Source organism: Mesoplodon bidens (genome assembly GCF_964165515.1).
Source record: "Mesoplodon bidens genome assembly, chromosome: 7".
NCBI classification, from domain to species: domain Eukaryota; kingdom Metazoa; phylum Chordata; class Mammalia; order Artiodactyla; family Ziphiidae; genus Mesoplodon; species Mesoplodon bidens.
In genome coordinates, this window is record NC_138164.1 from 110,632,859 (window position 1) to 110,651,503 (window position 18,645).

Here is an 18,645-nt window from a genome sequence, read left to right on the forward strand (position 1 = left end):
TATTACTGTGGTGTTATCATGATTTAATACAGCCTCATTCCTTCTACATTTATTTATTGGAATTTATCTGTAAGGAAGACCTGCCCCTTCTTCACCTTTAATTCAATTATGTATATGAGGATGAACTTGTGGATATTTATTATATTTGGGGGATGTTATAATTTAATACTATTTTGAATATTTTTAGGTGTTATAATTCCTGCTTTACAATGTTATTATTTTTGTTTAAACTATTAGTTGTATTTTAAGAAAAATGCAAGAAGAAAAAAATAGTATTTTATATTTATCTATTTATTTATTATTTCTGATGCTTCATTTCTTCCTGTATATCTGGGTTTCCATATTAAGCCTAAAGAACATCCTTAGCATTTCTTGTAGTGCAGGTCTTCTAGCAACAACATCTTTTGTTTACCTAAAAATGTCTTTGTCTTACCCTCATTTTTTTTTTTTTACGGTATGTGGGCCTCTCACTGCTGTGGCCTCTCCCGCCCACGGAGCACAGGCTCCGGATGCACAGGCCCAGTGGTCATGGCTCACGGGCCCAGGTGCTCCGCGGCATGTGGGATCTTCCCGGACCGGGGCACGAACCCGTGTCCCCTGCATCGGCAGGCGGACTCTCAACCACCGCGCCACCAGGGAAGCCCCCATTACACATATTTTTGACTAGTTGATATTGTCCTGAAGTTTTCTAAGATTCTATTCATTTTTCTTCAGCCCTTTTTTCTCTGCTTTCCAGATTGGATAATTTTTGTTCTTTGCCTTCAATAATTTCACTGAGTTTTCTGTCATCTCAATATTATTATTCTGTCATCTACTATTAAACCTATCTAGTGAATTCTTAATTTCAGTTATTGAACTTTTCAGTTATAGAATTTCCATTTGGTTCTTTTTTAACAGTGTCCATATTTCTCTGCTGGTATTCCGTATCAATTCACTCATTTAAACCACCATTTAAGCCTTTGAACATATTTGTAATATATGCTTTAAAACCTTTCCTAAATGTAACATCTGTAACAGGCTTGGTTTTTATTTTTTTTTTTATTTTTTTTTTTGCGGTACGCGGGCTTCTCACTGTTGTGGCCTCTCCCGTTGCGGAGCACAGGCTCCGGACGCGCAGGCTCAGTGGCCATGGCTCACGGGCCTAGCCTATCCGCGGCATGTGGGATCTTCCCGGTCCGGGGCACGAACCCGTATGCCCTGCATCGGCAGGCGGACTCTCAACCACTGCGCCACCAGGGAAGCCCGGCTTGGTTTTTATTGATTGCTTTTTTGTATGAGTTATATTTTCCTTTTTCTTTGCATGTCTATTAAATATTTATTTTCTACTGTGTAATGTGATCTATTCTATATTCGTTCTACCTCTGAAGAGTGTTGATTTTTGTTCTAGCAGGCAGTTCTAGCAAGCTAATCACCCTAACCTTGTGTAGGCTTTTAAAATACGTTTTAAAGGGTAGATCTATAGAAAGCCAAGTCATTTTCAAACCCCTCTAACTTGATACCACTCAACCTCCAACTGTATCTTCTCTGTGAATCTTGTTGAGACTTGGTTTTAGGCTTTTTTAGGGTGGATGAGACCTCCTTCTTGAATGTGTTTTTTACTACTAAAATATTACCTTTTTGCCATCTCAACTGGACACCATCAGTTTTATCAAGTTCTCTCCATTCTAGGCCAACATTTCCCACCACTAATTTCTTGTTCCATTTTCAACTCCATTGCAACTGCTCTCTGGGAAATCTTATATAGTCTCACCACTGTATGCATAGCCCAGCCCTTGGCCAAGGGCTCGTGGGGAGCTTCCAGACAGACTTTTGGTACCCATTTCTGCACAGCTCCCTCCTCTCCAGTGCCCTGCCTTGCAGATTCCAGGTACTTTCACAACCCTGAGCTCTATTCGCTGTCTCCTCAGCTTAATGGAACCACTGTGCTCTGCTTGGGCTCCAACTCTGTCCTCCATGGGCAGGAAAATTTCCCCAGGCAGACATCCAGGACAATCATAGGGGTCATGTCATGGGTTTCCCTTCTCTCAAGGATCACAGCTTGTGCTATTTATTGCTCAATGCCTGAAAACAATTGCCTAGTATATTTTATCCAGTTTTATACTAGTTTTTGGTGGGAGGGCTTATTTGGTACCAGTTATTTCATCACTACAAGAAGGAGAAGTCCCAATATATGGTTTTGATGTATGTTCACATTGCCACAAGATTGAAATTTTTCTATCTACTTTTTCTTTTTTTTTTTGCGGTATGCGGGCCTCTCACTGTTGTGGCCTCTCCTGTTGCAGAGCACAGGCTCCGGACGCGCAGGCTCAGCGGCCATGGCTCATGGGCCTAGCCGCTCCGCAGCATGTGGGATCTTCCCGGACTGGGGCACGAACCCGTGTCCCCTGCATTGGCAGGTGGACTCTCAACCACTGCGCCACCAGGGAAGCCCTATCTACTTTTTCTTTAACAGTTGAAGAGCTAAGTCAATAAGTAGTTTGCTATTGATATTATATCATTCTTTCCCCCTTATCTCCACCCCATCTCAGCAAAAAGGTGCAAATGTAAACTCATTTTCAAAGATCCTGCTGGTTTATTTAGTAGTTCTTTCAGCAAGGGCTTAAGGAATATAAACATATTAAGTTTCTCATTCTTTAATAGTAGTTTGGTTCTCTTAAAAGTCCAGAGTCAAAGTGAATTTTCTTCAGATCTTTGAAGATAGTACTCGGTTATCCTCTGGCATCTAGCATTGTTGATGAGAAGTCTAACTCATGTTTCTTTTGGCTAATTTGATTCTCATTTGTAGCTTGTAGGGTTTTCTCTTTATCCTTGTTATTCTGGGTTTCATTGTGATGTGTTTAGCTGTGTGGCTCAGTCATTCTTTATTCTGAATTTTTTTAATTTTAATTTTTTTAGTGTTTTTGTCTTTTAGAGATCTGTTCTTAATATCTTTTGTCTTTTCCTTCTTTTAATTGATATATAATTCACATGTCATAAAATATACCATTTTAAAGTGTATATAATTCAGTGGTTTTAAGTATATTCACACAGTTGTACAACTATCATCACTATTTATAACATTACATTTTCATCACCCGCAGAAGAAACCCTGTACCCATTAGCAGTCACTCCCCTTACCCCTACCCCCTGTCCTTTGGCAAACACTAATCTACTTTCTGTCTTTATGGATTTGCCTGTTCTAGACATTTCATATAAACAAAATAATACACTATGTGGCCTTTTGTGTCTGGCTTCTTTCACTAAGCATAATGTTTCCAAGATTCATTTATGTTAGTATGTAGCATGTAACAGTACTTCATTTCTTTCTGTAGCTGAATAATATTCCATATTTTGTTAATCTGTTCATCATTTGTTGGACATGTGGGTTGTTTCCACTTTTTCCTACTGTGAATCATGCTTCTATGGACATTCAAGTACTACCTTTTCTTTTAAATATGCTCTTTTACAGTGTCTAATCTACCATCCATAGGGTTTTCATTTCAAACACTGTATCTTCAATTTCTAAGATTTCTAATAGGGTTTTTGGCTGTTACTTTCTGTTTAATTGATGGCAGTGTATTCTTGTTTCATGGCTTCTTTTTATATTTGAAGGTATAAAATACAGAGCACTTATTTTTAAAGTTCTTTTCAGATTGTTTTATTAACTCTGTTTCCTCAGGTATACATTTTGTTGGTTGATATGTGTCCTGTTTTTCATGGTGTTCGTCTTCACTGGTTGGTAATTTTTAGTTAAGAGCTAATTGTCCATGACCCTTTTGTCCTGAACACATCCTGCATTGACAGCCTTCCAGTAGGAAGTTCTCTGGGTTGCTGAGCCCTAATCTGCAGGGCATGTATCTTGGATTAAACTTTGCTTGAGTGGAAAGATAAAAGGCTCTTGTATCTTAATAGAATATATAGTTCTGAGTCTCATCCGTACTTACATTACATGGCTCTAAGGTCCTCATCCTGCATCACTGATGCTGCTGCTAGCATCACTTGGCTTTTAACCAACCCTCAGGTAGGCAGGTGGCATACCTTTGACTTTTGTTCATGTTTTGGTCCCTTGTTTATACCTCCTACATGTGGCCTCTGTGGCTCTTGCTCTTAAACCTGTTGGTGTTGCAATATTAGCTCCATTTTTTTTTTTTCTATTCCATGCCTCAAACATGGGGCATCTTTGGTCCTTACTTACCATTGTGGATTCTTTTTCCTTTCTGAAGATTAGGGAAGAATACCTCTCTATTTCTGGTCTATAAAGATTTCTCTTTTCTTTTTTTCTCACTATGACTATGTTTTGTTTTGTTTTAATTTTTATTCATTCATTTATTTATTTACTTGGCTGTGCCACGCGGCATGTGGGATCCTAGTTCCCCGACCAGGGGTCAAACCCTCACCTCCTCCATTGGAAACGTGGAGTCTTAACCACTGGACCACCAGGGAAGTCCCTATGACTATGTTTTATTAAAATTTAAAAATACTTGTTTTATCATTTTGTGTGTTTGAATGGGAAGATGAAATTTCAACGTATGCTTGACTTATCTTGAAACAGAAGGCTTTTTATTTAGTTCTGTTGATTTACCTTTTCACATTTAACTCTAGTCAATCCATCTGGACTTTTTTTTTTTTTTTTTTTTTGGTGTATGGAGTGAGTTAATTGAAATTAATTTCCCCCAAATAACTACTCATTTTAAAAAATCATTATTAAGATTTCTAGAGAATTCCAAGTTATTGACAGACCTTTTTCTCATGTATCTACATGTTTTCCCTATTTTTCACTATATTACTACTTTTAGGATTGAGGAACAATTTTTTCTTATTTCATAGAAAGGTAACTGAATCACAGAAAAAAGGGGGTCACCCTAGGTCAGAAAGTCAGTCAGTGGTAAAACTGAAGATTGATGTAAGTCATCCTGGTTTAGTGCCAACTTCATTAAACTTCAGTGTAGCATAACCTTGCTGCCATATTATCTCAAGCTTTGTGACTGAATTATATTTGAAAAACAAACTAATGGCAAGAAAAACATTACCCATTAAGATTGATAGCTAGAACTTGATCTTCTTTGAGACAGTTAAAGCTTTATTAGATATATGGTATGAATGTTTTAGAAGAAAGTTGTGCTATTATTTTAGGATATATGTTATTGTTATTAAAATTTTTAAGTTGAATTCTTGTATAATATCAACATTGTCAACCTCATTTATAAGGTAGAACGTTCAGAGACTGAGATATATATTTTTATTCATATTTAGTTCTCTATTATAATACTACTACAGAGGGGAAATAAGGGATGGCATTTTATAAAATGGGAGATTTGGGGGTTTTTCCCTTTATAATATTAGTGCCAGGGTACAGAAAGAAAGAAGGATGGTGCATACTTTGAGGTTCTATTTGTTGATGATGATCCAGGACTCACTGATGCTTTGTGTAAAGAGTTCTGAATCAACATATGTAAATATACGACATGGTTAATTGACAATTAAATTAGCAAGAGTTTGCTTTTCTTGGGTAAAAAAAGGCATTAGGCATTAGGTAAATGCCTGAGAGGGTCATTCTTGAATTTTTCTGTTTTAAGTTCTAAATTAGCTCACTTACTGGATTTGTGTTATTAAATAATGAATTGATTTATTAAAAAATATAAGAATATCAGTTAGAGCTATCAACTCTGAAGATTTGTGGCATTGGATATGGCCTTGTGGAAATTAAGTGAAAATACAAATTGATTTAGCAAATTTTCAATTTGTGTAAAATTGAAAACGTGATTAAATCTTATCCCCATAAAGTAATTCTAGGGCTTCCCTGGTGGCGCAGTGGTTGAGAGTCCGCCTGCTGATGCAGGGGACAAGGGTTCGTGCCCCGGTCTGGGAAGATCCCACATGCCGCGGAGCGGCTGGGCCCGTGAGCCATGGCCGTTGAGCCTGCGCGTCCGGAGCCTGTGCTCTGCAACGGGGAGAGGCCACAACAGTGAGAGGCCCGCGTACTGCAAAAAAAAAAAAAAAAAAGTAATTCTAAATGTTTAAGCAATTTGCTGATGCATAGCCATCTCCAGTCATATTTAAAATTTTGCAGATAATCTTTTCATCAGGGAAGAGACTTCTTGGCTCATCAGTTTAATAACTCCAGAAACTCTGGTGCTCATGCAAACTGCTTGTTCTATTCTGCCACCATCTCTTCTCACACAGGAATACAGTCTATACTGCCTGGACTCTCTGCAGAGCTGAGCTGGACTTCAGAGGAAGCCAGCTATTCTCAGGACGTGTCAGGTGTAACACCCTTCCAGATGATTTTTGAGGCAAGTTTTGCTGTGGTTCTATAAATTAATGATGTTTTGATTCTTATTTTTCTACAAATGTAGTAACAGGAAAGAAAAGCCTAGGTCCGTTATAATTCAAAGTTGAAATGAAATAAGGCATTGGTCCCTAAACTTCCATGTGCTGATTTTAAATCACCTGGGAGCTTTCAAAATAGTGATGTTTGGGCTTCCGTGGTGGCGCAGTGGTTGAGAGTCCGCCTGCCGATGCAGGGGACACAGGTTCGTGCCCTGGTCTGGGAAGATCCCAAATGCCGCGGAGCGGCTGGGCCCGTGAACCATGGCCGCTGAGCCTGCGCGTCCGGAGCCTGTGCTCTGCAACGGGAGAGGCCACAACAGTGAGAGGCCCGTGTACTGCAAAAAAAAAAAAAAAGTGTTGTTTGTGTCCCACTTCAAGAGGTTGTAATTTAATTGGTCTAGGGTGCTGGATTAGTCTGCTTAGCCTGCCATTAAAAAAAAAAAACCACAGATTGGGTGGCGTAAACAACAGAAACTTATTTTTGTCATACTTCTGGAGGCTAGAAGTCCAAGATCAAGATACCTTGTCACTGTTCACATGACCTTTCCTCTGTATGTATGTGGAGAGAGAGCCTTCTGGTGTCTTTTCCTCTTCTTACAAGAGCACCAGTCCTATCAGATTAGGGCGCCCCCCTTATGACCTCATTTAGCCTTAATGACATCCTTAAGGCCCTGTCTGCAAATATAGTCACATGGAGGCTAGGTCTGCAACAGATGAATTTTGGGGGACACAATCCAGTCCGTAAGATGTGTGGCCTGGGCTTTGGAATATTTTTAAAATCCCAGATGATTCCTAATGTGCAGGTAAATTTGAGAACCACTGAAGTAAACCATTATTTGAATTTGGATCTCCTGAAAAAGAAAATAAAAATGGATTCCCAGTGCAGATCCTATTTAGATACATTTTTTTATTAGGTTGGTTTAAAGATCTTTATTGATTTATTTGTAGCCCAGATTTATGAGAGTGACAATTGAGTTCTCCATTCCCTTTAACAATTCTCTGATCCCCTATCTTGCCTTCCTTTGAACTGGTGGAGACAAAGAATTAGAGTACTTTAAACGTTCTCCCAAAAAGCACTTGGGAGGCCTTTCTCCATGTTGGAACAATTATATCCTTCTTCTAAAAGGAAATGACTATGGTATCGGGACAAAAGATATCCGTGGCTGTGCCATATCTTGTTTAGGGGAACAAAGGGTAAACAATCTGGAGCAATTAATGGTTAGTCAGCTCTAAAACTATTAATGTCAAGTAGCAATAAAAAAACTGATTTCAGTGAGCCAAGGAAAGCAGTTCTAGAAAAGGAAATCATGTGTTTTAGCCAGTCTGAACAAGCAATGGTAATTCTTATACCTAACATATATATTATTTAAGCCTCCTGACAACTCTATGAAATGGATAGGACAAGGATTATCATCACCCCATTTTACAGATACAAGAAAACTGAAATTCAGAGAATTTGACTGACTTTCCTAAGGTCATACCAAAGTTAAGGACAGAATTAGAATCTGAATCAAAGTCTTACTCATATTGATCAGTGCTGTTTCAATATTCATTCCTTCACTCAGAAACCTGTGTTTGTTCATGACAGCTTCACTGTGCTAGACAGAGTCCCAAGACATGTTACTTGATCCCAAGGAACTTGGAATCTAAAGGAAAAGATAGATAAGAAAACAAATAATTACAATGCAGTGTAATATGTATCATGGTAGAGGTAAGCACTGATGCGGAGGTAGCCTAGAGGAAGGGTACCTAACCCAATGGGAAGTTGTCAAGGTCTAGAGGTCTTTGATGAGACTGAAAAACAGATTTTCTGGGTATAAAAAGTTCAGAGGCTTGAAAGAACAAAAATTTATCATCAGAGTGATAAAGTTTCTTTCTTTTTTTGTTTTGTTTTTAGTTTTTCCTTATTGCAAGAGGAAATCAAAGTGTTCATTTAGAGTACAGATAATTGACTTAATCAAGGTAGCCACTATTAACATCTTGGAGCATATTTTTTCACATAAGAGTGGGACATTTTAGTTTAAGCCTTCCAGAACAATACAGTTCCAATCTATGGCCGTGGAAGTAGGTGGCTGGAAATGAGTGGAGGTCAAGGTCGTTGGAGTTGAGGAGGTCAGAGTATTATGAGACCAAATTGTTGCTTAGACTGGTCATCTGTTTGTATGTGGAAGTCAGCCAAGATGATGGCAGGACTTAGAGTACAGAGCAGAACTGTGAGCTTATAGAGTACAGAGGAGAACTGTGAGCTTAATGCCCAGTAATCAGTTGGTGACAGTTGGGGAGAGGTAAGAGCAGTATAACCTAAGAGGAACAAGGATTTCCTGAAAGCATTTGCTCTATTACATCTCATTGTCTCTGATACTGTGCAGCTATTTAAAATATTTTTTAAATAAATTTATTTACTTATTTATTATTTATTTTTGGCTGCGTTGGGTCTTTATTGCTGTGTGTGGGCTTTCTCTAGTTGCTGGAGTGGGGGCTACTCTTTGTTGCGGTGCACAGGCTTCTCATTGCATTGGCTTCTCTTGTTGCAGAGCATGGGCCCTAGGCGCACGGGCTTCAGTAGTTGTGGTTTTCGGGCTCAGTGAGCACGCGCTCACAGGCTCTAGAGTGCAGGCTCAGTAGTTGTGGCACACGGGCTTAGTTGCTCCGCGGCATGTGGAATCTTCCCGGACCAGGTCTCGACCCGTGTCCCCTGCATTGGCAGGCGGATTCTTAACCACTGCGCCACCAGGGAAGTCCCTATTTAAAAGATTTTTTTTCTTTATTTTTTTTTGTGGTACGTGGACCTCTCACTGCTGTGGCCTCTCCCGCCGCGGAGCACAGGTACCGGACGCGCAGGCCCAGCGGCCATGGCTCACGGGCCCAGCCACTACGTGGCACGCGGGATCCTTCTGGACTGGGGCACGAACCCACGCCCCCTGCATCGGCAGGCGGACTCTCAACCACTGCACCACCAGGGAAGCCCCCTAAAAGATTTTTGAATCAAGAGAATGAGAAGAGAAAAAGGGGAGGTTGTGAAAGATTTCATCATACACGTATATCTCAACTGGGAAGAAGGGTCAAGTGGCAAGGTTTATAGCAAAGGCTAGTGAATGGAGACCTCCATGAAAAAGCGGTAATAAATGATCCACTGCTTTGGGCATGTGAGGAAAGCTAATTCCAGAGGGAAGACTGAGGAAAACTTCATTTAAGAGAGATGCTGGTTTTGTGTTTATGCTCAGTCAGTCCTGCATCTTGGAGTCCATTAGGCTGGATAACATGTCCTTCCAAAAACAATTTGATTTTGCAAGATCTTCTTGACGGATTTATCCATTTTTGTATTTATTTTTGCCATGATACAAAATGATAAAATGGGTAGAGATATACATATATACATATTCCCATCCTTACTAATTGTAGACCCTCTGTGGTAGCTGCTCAAGGAACTTTCAGTTACTTGGTTGCCTTACTGCTAGATATAATTAAGCCCTTTCTGTGATATACCCTATAATCACTAAAGTTACAAAAGTTTGAAACTGTTCCAAGAAGTTGTTTTGGAAGTGTTAAGTATAGGAAATGCTTTAAAGAGACCATTGCTTTCCTACTATTTGAACATTTTATAATAAAAAATTTTTAAAGAAGGATGTGACTATGGTATGTATGCTGCAATTACTGTTTAATTACTGCCGTTTACATGTGTGAATAATCCTAGGTTTGTTTCCAGAATTTTTTAATAATCCCCATCCATTTTTCTAATACTTTCAAAAATTTTTATAATAGTTTTTCTAATTATCCCCACCCATTGCACAGTTCTTTTTTTTTTTAAACGACAATAATCATTTATTATGTCTCACAATTTCTGTGGGTCAGGAATTGGGGTGCTAAATTTTGGTTCAGGGTCTCCCATAAAGTTGCAGGCAGATGTCAGTTGGGGCTGCCATTGCACAGTTCTTGATCTCTTTTTCAGTGTACTTATAAAGAGTATTATAATAGTTTATTCTTCTTTATTAGATATTTACATGTTTCTTCTTTATTGTGTTATGAGATTTTGGGGTCTGGGACCTTTTTTCTCCTTTAATATACACCTAGTACACCTAGTACATGGCTCTGTATTTTCTGAGCCACTAATAAGAACTTACTGGTTGGACTTCCCTGCTGGTGCAGTGGTTAAGAATCCGCCTGCCAATGTAGGGGACACGGGTTTGAGCCCTGATCTGGGAAGATCCCACATGCCGCAGAGCAACTAAGCCCATGCGCCACAACTACTGAGCCTGCGCACCTAGAGCCCGTGCTCCTCAACAAGAGAACCCACCGCAATAAGAAGCCCACACACCACAATGAAGAGTAGCCCCCGCTCGCTACTAGAGAAAGCCCGCGTGCAGCAGTGAAGACCCAACGCAGCCAAAAATAAAAATTATATAAATAAATAAATAAATTTATAAAAAAGAAAAGAAAAAGAACTTACTGATTTCTGACTCTATTTCTTCTTCATTGACTTCTCCATTTTTTCGGAGACGCATTTTAACTCCGTTTTTTTTTTTTTTTTTTGTGTGTGTGTGTGGTACGCCGGCCTCTCATTGTTGTGGCCTCTCCCATTGCAGAGCACAGGCTCCGGATGCGCAGGCTCAGCGGCCATAGCTCACGGGCCCAGCCGCTCTGCGGCATGTGGGATCTTCCCGGACCGGGGCACGAACCCCCGTCCCCTGCATTGGCAGGCAGACTCTCAACCACTGCGCCACCAGGGAAGCCCCTTAACTTCGGTTTTAGGGACACTATATTAAATATAGTATAGGAAAGTGGTTAATACTAAAGCTTTGGAGCCAGAACAGGCACACCTTGGCAAAGTTGTTTAACCTCTTTGAAATTCATTTTTTTTAATCCATAAAACTTAGGTTATATGTACCTAATAGGGTTTCTGTGAGGGGTAAATGAAGTAATATAAGTAAAATATTTAGTACCATTCCTGGAATAGAGAAAGCCCTCGTTAAGTGATAAATCTTATTATATTTGTATGGAGGTATATTGGAAAGAGCATGGACAATTGTTGTTAGATAGACTTAGGGTCAAATTCTGGCTCTACTACTGAACATCTTAGGCAAGTTGCATAACTTCTCTGAGCCTCATTTTTTTTTTTTTTTTTTTTTTTTTTGCCACGCTGCAGGGCTTGCAGGGCCTGAAGGGATCTTATTTCCCTGGCCAGGGATTGAACATGCGCCCTTGGCAGTGAAAGCTCGGAGTCCTAACCCCTGGACCTCCAGGGAATTCTGAGCCTCATTTTTTAAAATCTATAAAGAGGGGATTGTAATACCTGACTTGAGGATTGTTGTAGATATAGCACCTACATATTGCTTGCCACATAGCAGGCATTCATCAAGTGGTATCTATTATTGTTACCATGTCTAACATATATTTTCAGGTTATTCTTTGGTCCTTAAAACAGTTTTGTGAGGTTGAAAGGCTAAGTTTTATGCCTGTTTTGCAGATTAGGAAATAAGGTCCAGAGAAGTTAAGTGATTTTTTTTTTATGATTACTGAAGTAATTTTTATAGAGCCAGTATTAGAACACAGGTCTTCTGACTTTTGAGCTTTCTCCTTTACAGCTTTTCCTTAAATATAAATGTTTGGATGAATGGATTAAGGTTTAAAAATAGGTTCTTTTTAGTGCCTGCTCCTTTGACTCCACTCAGATTCTTAATACAGATTGACCCACATTAGAATAGTAAAGATAGAGTTACTCTTCTCAGCTCCAATCTAAGTTACTTTTAAATTTGTTCCAAAAGGTGGTTTTGAGATTGTGGGTTTTACTCCGGTATTTGTTCACGTCTCCTGAAGTTCCATGAAATAGGTACTTTAGCCCAAGAAGTGATGGCTATTAGATTACCTTTGGTGTTCAGTTTTCAGACCCAAAGATGTTTCCCCTTGGATGTCTGAAAAGCTTTCTGAGGTGTAGTTACTTTTATAAGAAGAAATACCATAATTTAATTCACTTGTGCTCTTGGGTTTGTGTATGTGCGTTGGATGTTTTTGCTATGTTGTTACAGGTTCATGAAAAGCCCAGAACTTTGATGACAGATAGCCTGGTTATAAAGAATTTTTTACGCAAAGTCATCACTGTGCTCCCCAAGGTAAGCTGTTCTTTTGCACAATAAGTCATATGTTTTTAAAAGACCTCTACTCTGTAGGGCATGGAAGGATCTGATTGGTCCTCTTTCTTTTAATTACAATCATTAAGAGTTTTAATATTGAATTGATTTGGTTCCTGTATCCCTAAGGCAGGCTTGATGTTGGTCATGTGACATAGTTGAAAGCCCTTGGATATAGAGAGAACTTTCTTTTGGGTTCTTATTTTTACTGCCTTACTGTTTTATTGTATCACTTTGGATACCTCGTTTCCCTCTTCTGTGCTTCATTTTTCTTTTAAACCTGGATGATAAACTTTGCTGATTATCTCCTTTTTTTCTAAAGTGACTATAAGAGCAACTAAGGAAATTTTGATAAACTACTTTGAACTCTGGAAAGCTAAAATTTTTATTATTACCTGTAGTTTGATATGTTCATAAAGTTGCACACAATTAAGTATGCTATATAACTTCCCCTTTTTTTCTTGCACATTTCCTACTTTTTCTGTCTTAAGCAGGATTCAGTACTTAATTGTTTGCCAGTCATTCTTCCAAGTGCTCTCCACATACTCATTCAACCCTGCCAACACCCCTTGTGAAGTAGGTTTTATCATCATCATTCCTATTTTAGAGCCAAGGAAATATGGTACAGAGGTTAAATCACTTGCAGGGCCAGGATTTGAAATGAGGCAGTCTGGCTCTAGAGTTCCTTATTACCCATTATATTATATAGAAAGAAAAATAGAGGTTGAAGGTATAAAATAATTAGAACAGTGAAGTAAACTGGAAGGAGGACATAAGAGACGGGGATAGGGGAAGAAAAAATGAAGAAAAGAGCATGGAATATTCCATATACGAAAACAATGGAAACAATAGGGAGAAAAATTGATAATTCATTTAAGAAGGGGAAAAGAGATACATTAGGAGAACAGCAGAGGACAAAAGGGTAGTATTTCCTCATAATTTGTGACTACTTGGAATTGTAATGTAGAACTCAATGTATTTAAGATGCAGAATTTGAACACAGACAAGTGTTAAGTATGTTTAGGGAAAGTGCAATGGAAAAAAAAAGGTGATACAAAGAATATCTTCTCCTTTAGGAATTGAGTATGGAAATTTTTAAAACCTATTCTGGTTCATGTTAAATATCACACCCCATTTATTTTGCAGATTAGATTTAATTTTAGTGTAAAGGTGAATGGAATCCTCTCCATGGAGATCTTTAGGTAAGTCCTTAATCCATGGCTTAAGTTTATGCAGTCGCTCTACAATTTTTCTCAGTCATTATTGTCCTATTTCCAGTGGGTTCACAGTTTGATTTCTTGACTCGAAGTCACTTTGAAACTAATTTTCTGAGACCCCGCCCCCCACATTTTCTTATTCTAGATTAGTTCTTTTTTTAATAAATTTATTTATTTTACTTTTGGCTGCGTTGGGTCTTTGTTGCTGCGCGCAGGCTTTCTGTAGCTGTGGCGAGTGGGGGCTACTCTTCATTGCAGTGTGCAGGCTTCTCATTGCGGTGGCTTCTCTTGTTGAGGAGCACGGGCTCTAGGCGCCTGGGCTTCAGTAGTTGTGGCACACGAGCTCAGTAGTTGTGGCTCGCGGGCTCTGGATGGAGCTCAGGCTCAGTAGTTGTGGCGCACAGGCCTAGTTGCTCTACGGCATGTGGGATCTTCCCAGACCAGGGCTCGAACCCGTGTCCCCTGCATTGGCAGGAGGACTCCCAACCACTGCACCACCAGGGAAGCCCTCTAGATTAGTTTCTAATGAGTAAGTAGATTAAACCTTTCATGATTTTCCATTTCACTAGAATGAGAAAACTTAAAAATAGACATTTTCCCCTTGGTTAATTGGTTACTAAATTTCAGTAATCTCGGGGGTTGGTACTCATGGGCCAAAATTTGTAAGAGGCAGAGATTGGTTTTAGAATCTTTGAGATATGGCTTAGCTTTTCTTTGCTTTGCAGGGCAGAGAATGAACCTACTTTGAACCTGTCAAATGGAATTGCTCTTGTCGTAAACTATCAGCATTATGTGAGGTGAAGGGGAAAGCATTGTTGTCCCTCTCCATGTTTTACTCTCTTAGTATGAGTATGAATGTGGGCAGAAATTGAAAGTGGTCTCAGTTGTCAATTCTTAGTGCCAAGTGTCAGATTCTCTGTAAGAAAATTGAAAGTAAAAATTTTAAGCTATCTGTTTTGAAAACTATTATTATTCCTGGCTCCTTGAATATATTCTAATTGACCTGAGGACATGCATGTTCCTTCTCCTCTCCATGCCTTAATTTCTTCTGTAAATGAAACAAAACAAACCCTGCTAACTCCAATCCCATTTAGACATGAGAAGAGAGGAATGACTTTAAAGATTACTTGAACTCTTGGCTAGAGAGATACTATGACTGCAAAGGAATTCTTTGTATATTATTGCTTGTGTATTAGCATTTTGCGTAGGTTTAGAAATCATCTTTCTTCCCACCTCTACCTTTTTCAGACTGCAAAAAAATCCATGGAGGAGGTGGAAAATAAATGGAGTAGAACCCTGTGCTTTGCCTTCCTGTACTATCCAATTACCACAGAGCCCAAAGGGAACATGAATTATAGCAAGAAAATGCCTAATTTATGTTTAAGTCCAACGAATCTATTCTTTTTTTTTTTTTTTCTTTTTGCGGTATGCGGGCCTCTCACTCTTGTGGCCTCTCCCGTTGCGGAGCACAGGCTCTGGATGCGCAGGCCCAGCGGCCATGGCTCACGGGCCCAGCCGCTCCGTGGCATATGGGATCCTCCCAGACCGGGGCACGAACCCGTATCCCCTGCATCGGCAGGCGGACTCTCAACCACTGCGCCACCAGGGAGGCCCCCGAATCTATTCTTTATTCAACAGTTTCTGCCTCCACTTATATGCCCTGGATCAACACTGGTAGTCATAGGATCTTAAGGCTTGAAGAGACTGCCTATGGTTTTTCAGTCTGTTTTCTTACTTTTGACCAAAATTACCTCTCAGATTAGACTATGTTTTATTCTTTAATATCTGCAGGACACAAAACCCCCACCCCACATCTTTATTTAGTAATCTAGCATCATACAGTCCCTACAGGCAGACAGCCTTGCTATCATAGATTTACTGAAAGAGTTTAAGCCTCTAAGCCAATGTTTGTGGACATATTTCCCTGGGTGACCTGATTAGTTTAGAGAAAAGGGGAAAGGTTCATTAACATTTCTTTTCTGTTTAGAAAAGAGCTGTTGGAAAATAAGCAAATACCAAATTTCACTAGATTCTTTCTAGGAGAGAAAGATGTCCCAATTTTTTCTCATTACTCCTATCAAATAGTAACCTCAGACTTCTTCAGGGGAAGGTATAGCATGTGTAAAAGCAGAAACCTAAGTATCATGAGGCCAGTTTTAGGCCATTTGTGATTCAGGGACCCCTGACCCCCACCCCCACCATGCTGATCTTTGAATGATCTTGGAAACTTCTGCTCAGAACCATAGAGTAATTTTAGTGGAGAGAATATACTTTTGAGGATATAAAACTGCCATTAGTGGCAGCAAAAGCAGGAGCCATGCTATAATTCCTGAAATGCCAGTTTGTCTACTTTTTCCATTCCCTGTGATTCACTGAGTGGGACACAAGTTACTTATACCAACAAAATTTATATGGTGGATGATATGGTTATGCATATGCTAGAAGTTATAAAAAGAATTTTGAATTCCCTTTAAAATAATTTCTTAAGAGGGAAAAAAGCTAAATTTGTCTTACCTGTTTTTTGACAGTACACCAAAATTTGGTACAACTGAATTACTCTGCAGCAGAATCCATCCTGTGCTAGGACATCCAGTAATGCTCTTCATCCCTGATGATGTGGCTGAAATGGGCTTGTTGGGGGAGCTGATACTGACTCCAGCTGCTGCTCTCTGTCCTTGCCCAAAGGTCTTTTCCAACCAGATGAATAGGATTTCTTCAGCTTCCATATCCTTTTGATGACAGAGTCCACCAAAATGTTCAAATTCATTGTCTTTGAAAATGGATTTTTATATTTCAATTCTAGAAAAGCCTCTAGCATATAAACTCTGTATCTAGAAGCTGGTATGATTTGTATAAAAACAAAAATCCAATATGAAAGCTAAGCTTGAGAATTTTTCCAAGAAACTGAAAACTATAAAATATGACACGTGCCACACTGTTTTCATATAATCCAGTATGACTGAAGCATGGAATGAATGGTGCAAGAGGGAGAGATGAGGCTGGAAAAGTAGTTTGGAGTTGAATATGGTGGATCTTGAGTGCCACACTAAGGAGTGTGAACTTTATTCTCTATATAATGGGAAACCATTAAATGTTTTAGGAATCTCTAGCAGCCTTGTACAGGATGGGTGGGAGAGAGACGTCAGTAATCACTAATTAAATAAGTAAGGGAGCTGGGCAAGAGCTATTAAGTGCATGAATTAAAAGTGTGATGAGCATGGAAAGGAGAGACTTATCACTGGAAAGAATCAACAAGATGAGGTAACCAATTCATTGTTTGGCTAGGGAGAGATTAGGGGCAGAGAATGGCTAAAGTTGATGTCAAGAACTCTATATCCAGAATAGGCAAATTTATAGAGACAGAAAATAGATGGGGAATGATTCTCCTGGGAGTGATAAAAATGTCCTAAAACTGATAGTGGTGATGGTTGCACAACTTTTTGAATACACTAAAACCAATTTAATTGTACACTTTAAATGGGTGATTTGTATGATATGTAAATTAAACCTCAGTAAAGCTGTTAAAAAAGATTTCCATAGATGACCGACAGAATAATGATACTGGCAACAAGATGGAAATTATAAATAGCAGATCTGAGGAGTGAAGAAGATTAGTTTGGCTTTACATATGTTGCATTTATGGTGCCTGCAGGACATCCTTTAAAAATGGCAAGCAGCCATATAGAAATTTTGGTCTGGAATTTGGAAGTGGTCAGATTTAGAGAAATAGATTTTAGAGCCTCAGAGTTTTCTCCATAGGTAACTATAGTATAGTATAGTGCTATGGCTAGAGCATGACACAGGAGTAAAAATGCTAGATTCACCACTAATTAGCTGTGTGACTTTGCACAACTTACTCAACCAGCCTAAGCCTTTATTTCCTCAGCTTTAGTATGGGGATAATAATACCTACCTCAAAGACTTATTTTCAAAAAAAAAAAAAAAAGACTTATTTTCCCTTGCAAAGGTTTCTCTTGTTGTTCTTTTGGGATTTGTTTGTTTTAGGGTTAACTATATAATAATCCATGTGAAGCTCCCAGCATATTGCCTGACACATAATGTAAGTGTTTGATAAATGTTCAGTATTATTATGATTATATGATTGAAGCTGTAGGAGTAAAGGAAGTTGTAGTGGAGTATAAAGAACAAGAACAGAAGAGGGCCAAGGTCCTGTTATGTTAAATGTCAGCTGAGGATGTCTTTAAGGAGGAAGAAGGAGCCAGGATAGTGATAAACACTGTGCATGGACATTTCGTATTTTATTCTTTTATTTTTTTATTTTATTTATTTTATTATTATTATTATTTTTTGCGGTACGTGGGCCCCTCACTGTTGTGGCCTCTCCCGCTGCGGAGCACAGGCTCCGGACGCGCAGGCTCAGCGGCCATGGCTCACGGGCCCAGCTGCTCCGCGGCATGTGGGATCTTCCCGGACCGGGGCACGAACCCATGTCCCCTGCATCGGCAGGTGGACTCTCAACCACTGCACCACCAGGGAAGCCCGACATTTCATATTTTAAAACATGCTTTTTCTTAATATCTAGATCATACAGAAGAGTATAAATAAAATATGAAAGTTTCTCTTCGTCCTCATCCCATTCTCCAGAGGGAATAAGACAAATTTTCTATCCTCTTGGAGTTTATATTTTCATGGGAAAATTTAATAAATAAATGGATGTTAGGTAGTGATAAGTGCAGTGAAGATAAAATAATGTGGGTAAAGAGATAATGATGGGGATGTCATTTTAAATATTATGGTCAGTGAAGACTCCAGGGAGGTGATGTTTTAGTAAAGGGAGAGAGCTAACTATGAAAACTGGTGGGATTTCAGTTTCTGAAAATGGCAAACTAGGTAATTTAGACCGGCCCTCCTAATGAAGACAAAGGCTGGATGAAATACCAAGACATCATAAAAATATCCAACAGCTAGTGAATAGGGAGGAATTTCTGGGCCATGATTTAGGAAAGAAAGGAATTACAAAAAGCTGAGCCCAG

The 18,645-nt window shown here is 39.2% G+C and overlaps 1 protein-coding gene across 1 annotated transcript in view; it reads left to right on the forward strand.

The window, feature by feature from the left end:
- Positions 1-18,645, forward strand: part of TOP6BL (TOP6B like initiator of meiotic double strand breaks) — a 102,186-nt gene that overhangs the window by 45,281 nt on the left and 38,260 nt on the right. The window contains exons 4-8 of the mRNA XM_081239566.1: positions 6,163-6,272; positions 12,333-12,416; positions 13,581-13,636; positions 14,377-14,448; positions 16,180-16,375. Coding sequence (XP_081095692.1) covers positions 6,163-6,272; positions 12,333-12,416; positions 13,581-13,636; positions 14,377-14,448; positions 16,180-16,375 — 518 coding nt within the window. The remainder of the gene's footprint in view (positions 1-6,162; positions 6,273-12,332; positions 12,417-13,580; positions 13,637-14,376; positions 14,449-16,179; positions 16,376-18,645) is intronic.